This window comes from Misgurnus anguillicaudatus, chromosome 21, assembly GCF_027580225.2.
Source record: "Misgurnus anguillicaudatus chromosome 21, ASM2758022v2, whole genome shotgun sequence".
Classification (NCBI taxonomy): Eukaryota; Metazoa; Chordata; class Actinopteri; order Cypriniformes; family Cobitidae; genus Misgurnus; species Misgurnus anguillicaudatus.
The window spans coordinates 9,444,678-9,459,721 of record NC_073357.2 but is presented as its reverse complement, the minus strand read 5'-3'; the positions used below and the strand labels follow the sequence as shown (position 1 = coordinate 9,459,721).

The following is a 15,044-nucleotide window of genomic DNA, read 5'->3' as shown; positions in this document are numbered from 1 at the left end:
TAATTAAAAACATATACAGGCATAAACGCGTAAATAGATTTTTTGTTGAAAAATCTGAAAAAAATTTATTTGTGCTTAAAACAAGCAAAAAATCTGCCAATGGATTAAGAATTTTTTTGCTGAATTTTTTCTTGTATTAAGTAAATTCAAGAAAAAAACTCTTATTCCATTGGCAGATTTTTTTTGCTTGTTTTAAGCACAAATTCACTTAAATTTGATGTTGTGTCTAAAAACTAGACTTATTTTCTTAGGTCATTTGCTCATCAAGAAAATACATCTTGATTTAAGAATTTTTAGATATTTCTACTGAAAAAAAGACAAAAATACTAAAAAAAGTCATTTTTTGCAGTCTAAGCGGATTTGACGCAAAGGTATTTGATGAACATATAAAAGAATTTGGTTATTATTATCATCTCATTTTTGATGGAGTGACATTAGCGGCTTTTCCATTTGAGCTTTTTATTCACACAGTATAAGCAGCATCTTGAACTTAGATGACATTCCTACAGTATACACTGCAAAAAAAATGATTTTCAAGAAAAAATAATTATTGTATTTTTGTCTAGTTTTCAGTAAAAATATCTAAAAAAATTTTTATTAAAATGCTTTTTCTTGATGAGCAAAATGACCCAAGAAAATAAGTCCAGCCCCCAGACCAAAAATATCAAATTTAAGTGATTTTGTGCATAAAACATGGAAAAAAATCTGCCAATGGGGTAAGCAAATTTTTCTTGATTTTTTCTTGAAATTAGTGTTTAAGAAAAATGTTCAAGATTATTTTGCTTACCCCACTGGCAGATTTTTTTGCTTATTTTATGCACAAAATCACTTATATTTGATATTTTTGGTCTAAAAACTGGACTTATTTTCTTGGGTCGTTTTGCTCATCAAGAAAAAGCATCTTAATTTAACAATTTTTAGATATTTTTCTGAAAACAAGACAAAAATTCTAAGTATTTTTTTCTTGAAAATCATTTTTTGCAGTGTGTACCTCAACTGGTATAGCATTGCATTAGCAGAGAAAAGAGAAAAACATACTGATAAAAATCTCCTAAAATCAAGTCACTTTGGATAAATGTGTCTGCTGAATGTATTAATGAAAAATGCAGAGATCTTCTCACCAGGAAACCACTGCTCTATGAGAGAGTTAACATGATCGGTGATAAATGCCATCGCAGAAAAATCCCTTGTGTCCGACTGGCAGATAATCTTGATTCCTCCGCTTTTTTTCTTCTTCCAGTTCAGGTCAGAGGACTCTACGCTGTGGGCGAAAAGAACGTTTAGTTTCTTACAGCAGAAATCTACAGATATGGCCGAAACTACACACAGATGCTGTCAAATGACTCAACGGTAAGGTGGCCTGTCAGTGGAGAACTATTTACTACACAGTAAAACTCAATGGTCTTCATGGCAAATAAAGACTCAAACTCTTAACTAATAAGTAAAATAATGACTGAGTCTAAATAAATTAGGATAGAAATACAGTGCACAGCATAAATGAGTACACCCCCTTTGAAAATTAAGATTTTTCTCCATTTGTTAGTAAATATGAGACCAATTTCCTTTCTTTTTTACAAAATAGTTTTACATAAATAGTTAAACATAAATAGTTAAACATTTATTTTTATTAACAAAAGAGTGAAAGTCACTGACCATCTTTAGGATTCAAAAAATAACTAATTTAAATCAAATGAGGTGTGCAAAAATACAGCAAATTGGTCTCATATTTACTAACAAATGGAGAAAAATCTTAATTTTCAAAGGGGGTGTACTCATTTATGCTGTGCACTGTATACTATAAAACAGTCCTTCCAGAAAAACGCAGAGTTCTTTTGTGATTGGGGCAGGCAAAAATCCTCGATTTTGCGGCACGTTTTCTTAAAAAATGCGATGGAATATGCGGGATATTTATGCAATTTATGTGATGGAATTGTGAAAATTTCCGAAAATTGCGGAACTTGCAAAAACGGCGGAAACTTGCAAAAGCTGCAATGATGTTCACGTCACATAATCACGTCACTTCATAACGTTCCCATGGCAACAGAGGGCACGGTTGCGCTTGTGTGAAGTAAATGCAACATTTTTCAACTTTCTGCTAATATATATGTGACTTTTTGCTACGAAAATGCGGGGATTATGAAATCATGCAAGCCCGCATATTTTGTGTGCGGAAATCTGTAATTAATGTGGCGAAAGTGCGTCGTATTTGGAAAAATGCGGCCCAGCATAAATATGCGAACTTTGGCTGATTATGCAATAGATCGCACAATCACGTTTTTCTGGAGGGACTGTATAAAACAGAGCCTACTACAGTATATCTCCTGCTTCTTACAAGAAAAAGGAGTCTTTCATAGGTATTGGAGTCACTGTTGTTGTAGATAAAAATGACAGCCGAAAAAATACTGATAGCTTTTCCAAAAGACAAAAGTGTTTATTTCATTAAACACAATTGCTGTCATTAAATTTTACTATGTATGCCATATGTGACCCTGGACGACAAGTCGTAAGTCGCACGGGTATAGACGGTTTCAGCAGTAACAACATAAACAAGCAGCTTTCGTGGTAAACACGTAGTTTCCGGTAAACTCCGCTAAGAATAAATAACAACAAAGTACTTTAAACACAGTTTATTGATATAACAAGCAAAATAAACAACACGTAGATTACCTAGGAAACCACAGCATTTGTTATATTCGACTAGGGATGTTCACATTGACCGCTTAACTGTTAACCAAAGGTAAGAATTTATGACCGATTAACATTATCAGTTAAAATAAAAAATATTTGTTAACGCACAGTGCATGTCTTCATGAGCCGACAGACATTGTTTTTCGACACTTTTCTTTAATTTGTGAATGTCATGTAAATGACACAAATTATTGCTGCCCTGACAGTCTGATAAAGTAATCATTTGTATGAGAAATCATTTGTGTGTGTGTTTGGAAGCCGAACGGAAACATGCACGTGTCCGAGCAAGATGACCCGGTCCGTCTCCGTCTCGCGCACACCGGACAGACCTTCGCTGATGGCCTCTGACCCTGACCATAAACATCTCTCTTTTTGCACAAACGGAGAAAGACGACGCAAAAGCTAAACTTTTTGAAAAGCGTCCTGCTTTAGAAATGACCACTGTGGTAGATGAAAAAGAGACAATCTGCCCTTTTTGGATATTAATCCTCTGGACTGATCCTGTGCTCTTTGATAAGGTAATGTTGTGTGAATATCTGATAATGTATGAATCCTGGTGCTGTTGTTCGCACATTCAAATGAAATGTTTTGTTTTAACTAGGTCACAGACAACCGTCAGACAACTGTATTTTTACTCAATGACAACTTAATATTAAAATCTTATAAGTTAACGGTTAATGTTCGGTTCATAAGCTGCGGTTGTCGGTCGGGAAAATGAACTGATATGAACATCCCTATATTCAATGAGGTGTATTTGTTCAAGAGTTCAGTTTAGGAACTAGTCAGACCATTAAAAAAACTTAAAGCGGAAGTTCGGACCGGACACGTATCGCGTCACTGCACGTGCATCTGATGAAACCGTCTATATTAGTAGAAAAAGCAAACAAATACATTGCATGGTTCAAAATAATCGATTTTTCTTTAATGCCAAAAATATTAGTATATTATGTAAAGATCATGATACATGATATTTTGTAAATTTCCTACCCTACATATATCAAAACTTTGTTTTTGTTAGTGGATGCAGCAAAATCACAATCAAATTTAGCAAGAAACTCGCCTACAAACTTTTTTTTGCTACCCCGTTCCTTGGGGATTTCTCATTCAAGTTTGGTTTATGTAAAAGCTTACAATTTCCTACATTTAGTCCAAAAGGTCATTTCAGCGGTAAGCCAGTAACCCAACCCTTAAACAAACCGTTTCATTAGTAATATGCTTTGCTGTATATGTACTTTATTAGCGATATTCTCAATATTTTGATTTTTTGCACTTTCAAGTTCCACATTTTCAAATTGTTGTATCTTGGCCAAATATTATGTATACATCTTAATTTCAAACTGGTTTTGTGGTCCAGGGTCACATATATGAGCCATTAACTCTTTCCCCGCCATTGATGAGTTTTTCAGGCAATCTGTATTTTCGCTATTATCCACCAGGTGGCGCTCTTATTCCTCGTATAAAACCCAGAAGTATTCCCTTAGGGCAAACAGTTTAAACTCTGTGTATGTTTTGAGCAAGCGTGCCGCACAAGCCCTGAAAAGTGAAGCCAAAACGTCTCGATCGCCCCTCAGTGACTGGTCCCAGTATAGGTCATAAACCCGCCTCCCCATGTTATTCAATGTGACTTGAGACCAACTAAACAAGTTAATAATTACACTTCAAATATCTTTTTTCCGAAGCTGGTTTCTGTCATTTACTGTAGTTTTTATCACGGTGATGTAAAATAAGTTTGTTTTTAGTTAGTTATTTAATGCTATGAAACGGTGGTGTCACGTCATGATTGATATCGTGTGATATGCGCATTCTGCGAGGGCGGGACCTTGCTTTCATGGCTTTACTGCTCACTACTGCGCAGGACTGGTCCTGAAATCACTACTGTGCAGACTCAAGACCCAAGATGTCAGCGCCGTATTGGGACACTGACGGCTTCACTTTTCACCAATGGAAGAGCGCGAATGGGCGCCGTCCATCTTTTTTTACAGTCTATGCTTTTGAGGATCACTCTGAATCTGATCCCCATCAAAAGTCCTTCACAAAAATGGAACTATCTCAGCTTTTTGCTTAAAATTTGGTATTTTTAAAGAACATTTTTGAGAGGTGATAAAAGAGAACAAATGAAGGTAGGATGAAATTTTTTTTTGTTTGAAATCAGAATGTCTGTTTTTTCATTTGATATATTGTATTATTTAAAGAAAATTATTTTCTGGAAGGCATTAAACTTTTGTGAAAATCATATAAAATGCTGGCCCTGTTTAAAAAAAATGCTGTCAGGAAAAGACTTTCCTAGTGTCTTATCTTGTACTCATCACAAACCTCAGATATCCACCATCAAAGGTAACAAGCAGGCCTTCCTTCCAATAGATGGTCTGGCTGCGACGCACACGAAACGTGCTGCAGCGATTTCGCTGCTGGTTCCCTGCAAAGCTGTAGATCACTGTATTACGGCTCCTGTGGTTCTTGGTGTTCTTTTTGATCTCGAAAGCCTATACGAAACATTGCAGAAGAAAGTGATCAAACTACTGAAACCAGTACACCTCTCAGTCATTTTATTAATTTCAATTTAGCTATATAGTATATTTATATTTGACCTCTTAACTTAGCTTTTATTCATCTGAACTTTAGAGTATATCTGCAAGTTTGCACGCTAGTTTTATTTTTAGGTAAACTTAAATAAAACTATTATATTGCACACCAGCCAACACATAGTAGTCAGAATTTTTGTTTACCTGCAAATCCATCTGGTTTAAACTGATAAGCATTCTGGCTATAAAGCGCTCCCAGAATCCCGCAGGCACGAAGCTCATCTTAAAATGACGCTGTATGCTGTTGTTGCTCTGCTGGCGAAAGCCGTGGATGTCCATAGCAGGTTTCGGGGGTAAAAGGTGTGGCAACAGATAACTATAAAAATAAGAAGCAACTAGATAAGATAGCTAATTATATTTGAAACAATAAACACAATAAAACAAAAGCATTTACATGATTTTACTAAAATCTTAAAATGTAGTATTAGGTACCGATATGTATACATTTGGTACCAATATGTACCACTGAGGTACTACACACTCTTTGGTACCATTATGTAGTTTTAAGATAACTCTTCAGTTGCAAAGGTGTATCTTTTTAAGAGGGTACCGCCTCAGTGACAGCTAGGGACCATTCTTGACCAATTTTTCTGACATATAACAACAACATACTTATGTTAGAGTTAGGTTTAGGTTTCGTTGCATGTAATTATACATATGTTATTACTATAGAATTACATGTAACAAAGACACTGTAAAATTGTAAAGTTCCCTAAAATGCTTGCAATCTTAGTACTTGTAGTTAAGCAAACATGGTTGACTTGCTAACTTGTTATATTTCTTATATTTTTGTCAACATGAAAATCATTTAATTATCACCATTGCACATTCTTCGAGTACACCAAATAAAAAATTGATAACGTATATTCTGCTGATGCAAAGGCTGTTGTATTCCAATATATCATTTTAGGTCAAATTCTAAGGTAGCATTACAAGTCTCTTTTGCAAAGAAGGCAATCCCATAATGCACTCCAACAAACTGTAAAAAAAGATTTGTTGGTCCAACTTAACTCTTTCCCCGCCATTGACAATTTATCTAGTCAATAAAGAGAAAACGCTTTCCTGCCAATTACAAGTTTTTACTGCAATCCATATTTCTACTATTTTCCACTAGGTGGTGCTCTTATCCAACTTAAAAAACACTGAAGCATCCACTGATCCAAAAACAGTAAAAACTCAGTGTATGTTTTAATCATTGTTCTGAATCTGATCTCTTAAGTCCTTTACAAAAATGCAATTATCTATTTTTTTTTTGCTCAAAATTTTGTTTCTGAAGAAACCTACCCATATTTGAGAGGTGATAAAAAGATGAAGATAGGATGAAACTTTTTTTTGCTTTGTTTGAAAGCAGAGGGTCTGTTCTTTCATTTGATATATTGTATTTTTATAAATTTAAAGAATAACATTTTTTAAGCTTTTGTGAAAATCATTAAAAAATGCTGCCGCTGTCTGGCAACTTTTTTTTTCAAAACGCTGGCAGGAAAAGAGTTAAAAAAGTAAGTTACCTGGTTGCATACATTTTGATATAATTTAACTTAAAATTTTTAGTTAACTTAAAAAATTGTGTTGTGCACTGCAAAAATTCTTACTTAGTATTTTTGTCTTGTTTTCAGTAGAAATATCTAAAAATTCTAAAATCAAGATGTATTTTTTTGATAAGCAAATGACAAGAAAATAAGTGTAGTTTTTAGACAAAACATGTCAAATTTAAGAGAATAGGTGCTTAAAACAAGCAAAAAATCTGCCAATGGAATAAGACCATTTTTGCTGAATTTTTCTTGTATTAAGTAAATTCAAGAAAAAATTTCTTATTCCATTGGCAGATTTTTTTGCTTGTTCTAAGCCCAAATTCACTTAAATTTGATATGTTTTGTCTAAAAACTAGAGTTATTTTCTTAGATAATTTGCTCAACAAAAAATACATCTTGATTTAAGATATTTTTTAGATATTTCTACTGAAAACAAGACAAAAATACTAAGTAAGAAAGTCATATTTTGCAGTGTGTAAAAATGTTGTCACCTATTATTATTTGTTGTTGTTGTTGAATTAACTCATAATTTTAAGGCAACCAGGTAACTTTTTTCAGTTGAACCAACTTTTTTTATTTTTATTGGGGGACTACTTCATTTTTAGTCACAAAGTATTATAACGGTAGTTTACCAACATCAGCAAACTCTACTGAAATCAAATTCAAAAATCGTGGGTTTATCTTTACATAAGGAGCACTATGTGATGCGCTGGTTATGCCTGTATGTTGAATTCTATCCATTCCTGTCTATGTTATTTAAACCTATATAGGCAGTAGACACCAAGCAAAGGTTTAGTCAGCGATATTTATTTCCTTTTACCTGTTGCTGGCAACTGGTAGTGCGATCTCAAACTTGGACAGGAACTGGAAGTACTGCTCCTCAGTTTGCTCTGTAAATCCTGTTCCCACCAGCAGCATGCGAAGGTCCTCGGCCTTGATGACTCCGTTACGAGCCACGGAGCGCGAGCCCTTCAGGTTGATGATGCGTTCTAAACACTCGGATAGCCACACGGCATCCAGGAAGTAGAGTTTACACAGGCCGTGGCTCGTGTCGGGGAAATGCAGGATGGTGCCGGTCTCAATAAGGAAACTGATCGCTGTGGCACAGTTATTAAATTAAAAAAAAAAAAAAATTATAAAATTATTAATAAAAATAGACCTTGTTTTTCAGGCTATTGCTTATTGTTCATCCAAAAATCAATGGCAAAATTTTTTTGGAAATCCATACTGATATTTCCAGCAAAACGATCAATATACATTAAAACTATTTGATTTAGTAGTAAAAATATATACTGTTTATCTAATGTGCCTTGTACAATATTTTATATGTCCTAATATAGCAGATAAAATGATTTTTTTAAAGACGGAAATCACATTTGCTCTTATCACCACAAGTGAGCTTCATTATGGGGTAAGCCTGAAATCATTTCACTAATTTGGCTCGAATGGGTGCTGTCATTTCCCGCTCATGTAAGCTGTTAATCCCTCACTCAGCAACGGCTCACTTTAGCTCTATTGCCATCTGTTAGGCCTGTTCATTATCTGCTCACTGTGCATATAATCCACTTTTAATTAATAAAGTTTAAGGGCTTGATCCTGACAAGAGGATATCTTTAAAAGTCTAGTATACCCATGCAATACAACAAAAATCATCTTTAAGCTGCACAGTTCAAATAACATGACTGTACATGGTAAAACACAAGTTACCCTAAAATGATCTCCTCCTCTGATCCCTAAAATTCATGTTATCTTCTATTATTAGTAAGAACGCATATGAGACACATCATGTTGCATTGTTGTAATAAGTTAATACCAGTTTGCAGATCTTCATAGTCTTTGATATCACTGTCTGGTCTCTGTTCAATAATCTGCTCCAACTCGAGGTCAGTCAGGTACTGAACTTCGTCTGTTTCATCTCTTCTCTCACGTTCAGCAATTATAGCCTCCTGAAGTTTCAGATAACTTTTGGGAATCTGTATAATTCAGAAAAAGATTAAGAGCATCAAAGTTTGATTGTAGAAAACAGTAAATCACATAAAAAAAGTATTTTAGCAGGTCTTTAACAGGCAAGGTCACATTTTACTGCAAAATACAATTCCAACTTCCGCATGAAATCGCTAAGAAATCCACCTTTCAACTTGTTTAAGAAAATAAATAGATGCAAAAGCAAATTTAAGTATAGCACTCTGAATAAATGTCAATGATTTTAGTATAAACAGTCTTAACTAAAACTTACCAGTCTTCCCACGAGTTTGTGACAGCTGGCTGGGTTGCTGATGTCCTTCATGGAGCAAGCAACCTGGAACAACAACCTCTTGAGACCATCAATACCTTCTAGTGTCTTACACGATACCTCATGTCTCACACACACACAACACAAACATGCATATACATGAAACACAAACCAAATAAAATATGCTAAGCTTGAGTCTGAATGCAAAATATAAAGTAAGTAATTCTAATAAAACTAACTGTAGTTGTTTCCACGTAATGTCAGGATAGCCACTCGCTCGTGAGCCTGATGGGGTTCTGCAAAGTGCCAGGATGTATGCCCTAAGGGTTGCGATACGCTCCGTACGAAATTTAGTGTCTATGAGATCCAAATGCGTGCCGACTACCACAACAGCAGAGTTTGGGGCACGGGCCTGGTGAAATATACAAAAAAAATCCTTTAGATTCAGAATTTCAGACATTTCCATTTAGCCAGTGGTTCTCAGTGTTTATCGGAGACGCCACCCTAAAACCGAAAGTTTTAAACTTTAAAATATAAAAGGTTTGTTTATAAGTTGCTTATAAATTAGGCAAATGCATAAATGTAAATGTAGCATCATATAAGAAAGAAGTGGAGAATAAATGGCAAACCTCATTGCCATTATTACTGTGTATTTTAATGCATAAATAAATGAGACAACCAACACTTTGAGAACCACTGCTTTAAAGGTATTTTTCAATTAAAACAATATGGAAACCATTAAGGGCACTTAAGTTATAAAAAGTTTCCCTCACCTCGATATTGAGTAGCCAGGACTGTAGATTTGCCACGGCTTCCTCTCCCAAAGCCAAGTTCCAAATCACGACATAGAGAGACTTATCCGTGAAAAAACATTGGTTTACTGTTGACATGCTAGCCGGGCCGCCAATGTCCCACACGTTGAAGAACACCGAATCGATCTGTATCCAAAGTACAATTACATGGATGAAACTGCAGTGCAACATCTCTTAACAATGTGAGACATTTTAGTTCAAGAAATTTTACAGGAAGCATTTTTGTCGTTTAACAACGTGGATGAAAGCTGTTATTAAAGGGACGCTCCAGTTTTTTTTGAAAATATGCTATTTTTTAGCATAGCTTAGCATAACCCATTGAATCTGATTAGACCATTAGCATTGTGTTAAAAAATAACCATTTCCTATTTAAAACTTGACTCTTCTGTAGTTTCACTGTGTACTAAGAACGACAGAAAATTAAAAGTTGTGATTTTCTAGGCAGATATGGTTAGGACTATACTCTTATTCTGGCGTAATCATCAAGGACTTTGCTGATTTAACATGGCTGCAGGAGGAACAAGGATATTACGCAGAAGCCGAAAATAGTCCCCTTAATAACTTTCAATAGCAGGGGACTACATTTCGGGCACTATGTAATATCACTGCGCCTCCTGCAGCCATGTTACAGCAGTAAAGTCCTTGATTATTATGTCAGAATAAGAGTATAGTCCTAATCATATCTGCCTAGAAAATCGCAACTTTTAATTTTCTGTCGGTCTTAGTACACAATGTTACTACAGAAGAGTCTAGTTTTAAATGGAAAAAATATCAAAACTCTTTGGTTATTTTTGAGCGCGATGCCTAATGGTCTAATCAGATTCAAAGGTTCGTGGTATGCTAAAAGTGGTAGCGCCAGACCGGAGATCAGCTGAATGGATTCAAAAACGGTAAAAATCAAATGTTTAACTCTAGGGGAGCTGGAAAATTAGTATATTTTCAAAAAAAGTGGAGTGTATCTTTAAATGTACAGTGACCATGCATGTTAACTTATCATGGGGCTTTTGGCCACCCATTGTAGATTGCTTGGGAACATGTCAGTTATAAGTTTCCCATCTTTTATTTCCAGCGAAAGAATTTTTACAGTTATATAACGTATGCCATTTACAAGAAGACCGCATTGATTCTTTAATTATGAATGAATACAAGAATACTAAATAATATAAAAATTTTATTCTGGGTTTCCCCATTTTCGTTCATCATCCTAAAACTATTTAAAAAACTTCCGCCATAAAATCTCAAAATAAACCCTAGTAAACAGAAATGTCACAGATTCAGTGGTTGAGTAAGTGGTCACAGCTGCAGGAGGTGGAGCGAGATGACCTACGGGGCGTTATGAGATCAATGTACTGCTGTGATAAATGTGTAGAAGGCTGTTTTCTGTGTATGTGCATCTACATCAGTACTTCTGTATGTGTCGGACAAAGATATTTCTCTTGGGCTTTGTAAGTCTGATTTAGGGCTCACTGTGAGAATGCAAACAGTATAAATTGTGCAAGAAACATACAAGACCACAAGTAAAAGAGGACAAAGTTCAGCAGGAAAACCAGAGCTGCTTCTCATTCAAAGACCTTGAGGTCAAAATGTTGGCATTTTAATGCTTTTGCTTTTTTCAGACCTGCTATAAAGATTCTCTGTCTTGTTTTAGTCATGTTTAAAAATGATGCATGTCTTTCTGTGAGCAAAGCATTGTGGGGAAAATGCTTTTGACGACACACCCTTAAAAATGATCATGCTGGGAATTCATTGTAAGGTTAAAAGAAATCAAAATTGTCACAAACTCAAATACATACACACACCTAAAGGATTTTTAGGAACACAATACTAATACTTTCTTCAGAACTGCCTTAATTCTACGTGGCATTGATTCAACAAGGTGCTGAAAGCATTCTTTCAAAATGTTGGCCCATATTGATGGAATTGCATCTTGCAGTTGATGGAGATTTGTGGGATGCACATCCAGGTCACAAAGCTCCCGTTCCACCACATCCCAAAGATGCTCTATTGGGTTGAGATCTGGTGACTGTGGGGGCCATTTTAGTACAGTAAACTCATTATCATGTTCAAGAAACCAATTTGAAATTATTCGAGCTTTGTGACATGGTGCATAATCCTGCCGGAAGAAGCCATCAGAGGATGGGTACATGGTTGTCATAAAGTGATGGACATGGTCAGAAACAATGCTCAGGTAGGCCGTTGCATTTAAACGATGCCCAATTGGCACTAAGGGGCCTAAAGTGTGCCAAGTAAAACATCCCCCACACCATTACACCACCACCAGCCAGCACAGTGGTAACAAGGCATGATGGATCCATGTTCTCATTCTGTTTACGCCAAATTCTGACTCTACCATCTGAATGTCTCAAAAGAAATCAAGACCAGGCAACATTTTTCCAGTCTTCAACTGTCCAATTTTGGTGAGCTCATGCAAATTGTAGCCTCTTTTTCCTATTTGTAGTGGAGATCAGTGGTACCCGGTGGGGTCTTCTGCTGTTGTAGCCCGTCCGCCTCAAGGTTGTGTGTGTTGTAGCTTCACAAATGCTTTGCTGCATACCTCGGTTGTAACGTGTGGTTATTTCAGTCAAAGTTGCTCTTCTATCAGATTGAATCAGTCGGCCCATTCTCCTCTGACCTCTAGAATCAACAAGGCATTGTCGCCCACAGGACTGCCGCATACTGGATGTTTTTCCCTTTTCACACCATTCTTTGTAAACCCTAGAAATGGTTGTGCTTGAAAATCCCAGTAACTGAGCAGATTCTGAAATACTCAGACCGGCCCGTCTGGCACAAACAACCATGCCACGCTCAAAATTGCTCAGAGAATTATTTCTTATTCTGACATTTAGTTTGGAGTTCATGAGATTGTCTTGACCAGGACCACACCCCTAAATGCATGTAAGCAACTGCCATGTGATTGCTTGATTAGATAATTGCATTAATAAGAAATTGAACAGGTGTTCTAATAATCCTTTAGGTGAGTGTATATACTGTATTAAAGCCACAATATGTAAGATTTTGGTTAAAAATGATATAAAATCCACCTGCACAGTGCAATATATATTTCATTGAGTTGTGTATTTGCATCATCCCAAATGTTCCCAAGGATTTGTAAATTTGGATGTGATGGTTTCACAGCATGTAACAAGCAGTTGTTGTGCCTTGAAGCTAATTCATTACAATGGTATAAAATAATATGGTCAAACGTACAGGTGAAAATATCAATTCGTTACCTCATCCATGAACACGACTAGCGAAATCAATACATGTCTGGATGGTGAAAACATCTCCCATCGTTCCACTCTCCTTTATAATGTCATTGAACTTTGCCTTTGTTAAAATGTTATTGTGAAATAGCAAGCTCTAGTGGTGAAAATCCTACATATTGTGCCTTTAACACGTTACGTTTGTATTTGTATACAGTACATTTAGGGCTGCATGATATTGAAGAAAAATGCAATAAGCCATAACTTAAACTTAAATAATTCAATGTACAATATAAAATACAATAATGCTATAAGTTTGTACAATGAAATTATAATAAAGTATAGTTAAAAACTGAATTATATAACCAACATTCATGTTTCACTTTCTTTCTGGAAAAAGAAAGAAAGTGTTGCCAGATGTACAATAATTATTGTATTTTTACCATCATTTTGACCTCTGTACGATCAATAATAAAAAAATCCAGATTTTGTGACACTTCGAATGGTTGTTGCAATCATAGGGCTTCTATACTTATTGGTAAATAGACTGCATTTATATAGCGCTTTTAACAGACCTATGGCCATCCAAAACGCTTTACAATTTGCCTCACATTCACCCATTCACTCACTCATTCATACACCGACGGCCAATCATCGCTGAGAATGACTCTTTTTCTTTTTTCCAGTTGTTCTGACTCTCCGACTAAGGTGCACTTAGCTAATTATCTACTGGGAAAATCTACAGGCTATCAAAAGTTGTTTGTCAAGATAAAATAGCTGTATTCTGCACATTTGACTTGTGTACAATCATTTTCTTCAAAATACCATCATTTTGAGGTTCTGGTTCGATACTTGAACATTTCCAATCTGGCAACACTGCTGGGAAAAGCAAGCACCTCTTTGTCTCATCACTTTCGCTGCAATTTGCATCGATCTTAAAATACACAACTTTTTCAAGTATTGAAATCATTCATTTATATTTCAAGCCACTGTCATATGCACATGACATTTGCAAGTTGAATACTTTGATTCAGTATTATTAAGGAGTTTTTGTGTATGTGTCAATGTGAAAAGCTCTTACTGAAGATTTAACTCCCGTGGGTCTCTCCAGTTCCCAGCCGGAGGTGTGAACGCTGCAGTCGGCGTTGAGAAACGGTGAGGGTTTGCCCGTCTGAAGCCCTTCCAGCAGAGCGCTCTTGCCCTGTCGGGGAGGACCGACCACCATCATTTTCAGCAACCTGCAGGGCTCCGCCCCACGCAGCTCCGCTCGCAGGTATGCCAAAACCGCAGCAGGACCTTTGACACAGAGAGAAGCTGTGAGCACATTTACACCTGGTATTAAGATGGATCACATGTGGATGTGAGAGACGCATGTTAGTTCACACCTGTTTTTTAAAGGGCAGGTCTAACAGTATTTCATGCATTCTGACTTATTAACACCATTAAAGAGTTGGATTCCTCATCCTAAACATTGGTAAAGGTTCAAAAAGCAGTTGGACGTTTGATTTCTGAGCGAAACGCAACCTGGTACAGTGGAAGTCCTCATATGGGCACTTTAACCGGAATAACGCACAAACACACCAACCAAAAGCTGTCACTGCAGTAGTGTGTTGTTGTTTTTGAGTGAAAATAAGCTTGTTCTGCTTCCTAATGAGCCTTCCCTTTATGGAAACAATGCATATGGTTTGTTTATCCGGGGTAGCAGCGGAGTTTCTGTGCGTGTGTCTTTGTTTAACGTTGGATTTAGTTGAAATGGGGTGGTCCCAACCAGGTCATGACTCACAGGCGGTAAGTAAAACTGCATCAAATGTCTGTTTTGTTGGCAATCGTTGGCTATGGGAGCGTAACTGCATATAATGTAAACGACACAAACATGTAGTGAATCGATAGTCAGAGTCCTTCAACAGGTCGGGTACCCGCGGATACCCTCCTAAAAGTGTCTAAAACAGGTGGATTGTGACATTCCCAAAATTCACGGGTGGGGATGCGGGCGGATA

The 15,044-nt window shown here is 36.3% G+C and overlaps 1 protein-coding gene across 1 annotated transcript in view; it reads right to left on the bottom strand.

Moving 5' to 3' along the window:
- Window positions 1–15,044, bottom strand: part of lrrk1 (leucine-rich repeat kinase 1) — a 151,199-nt gene that overhangs the window by 63,427 nt on the left and 72,728 nt on the right. Inside the window, exons 15-23 of the mRNA XM_073858779.1 lie at window positions 14,129–14,343; window positions 9,806–9,970; window positions 9,272–9,444; window positions 9,036–9,159; window positions 8,613–8,772; window positions 7,620–7,896; window positions 5,415–5,586; window positions 5,002–5,171; window positions 1,122–1,261 (exon numbers count right to left, since the gene is read on the bottom strand). Coding sequence (XP_073714880.1) covers window positions 1,122–1,261; window positions 5,002–5,171; window positions 5,415–5,586; window positions 7,620–7,896; window positions 8,613–8,772; window positions 9,036–9,159; window positions 9,272–9,444; window positions 9,806–9,970; window positions 14,129–14,343 — 1,596 coding nt within the window. The remainder of the gene's footprint in view (window positions 1–1,121; window positions 1,262–5,001; window positions 5,172–5,414; window positions 5,587–7,619; window positions 7,897–8,612; window positions 8,773–9,035; window positions 9,160–9,271; window positions 9,445–9,805; window positions 9,971–14,128; window positions 14,344–15,044) is intronic.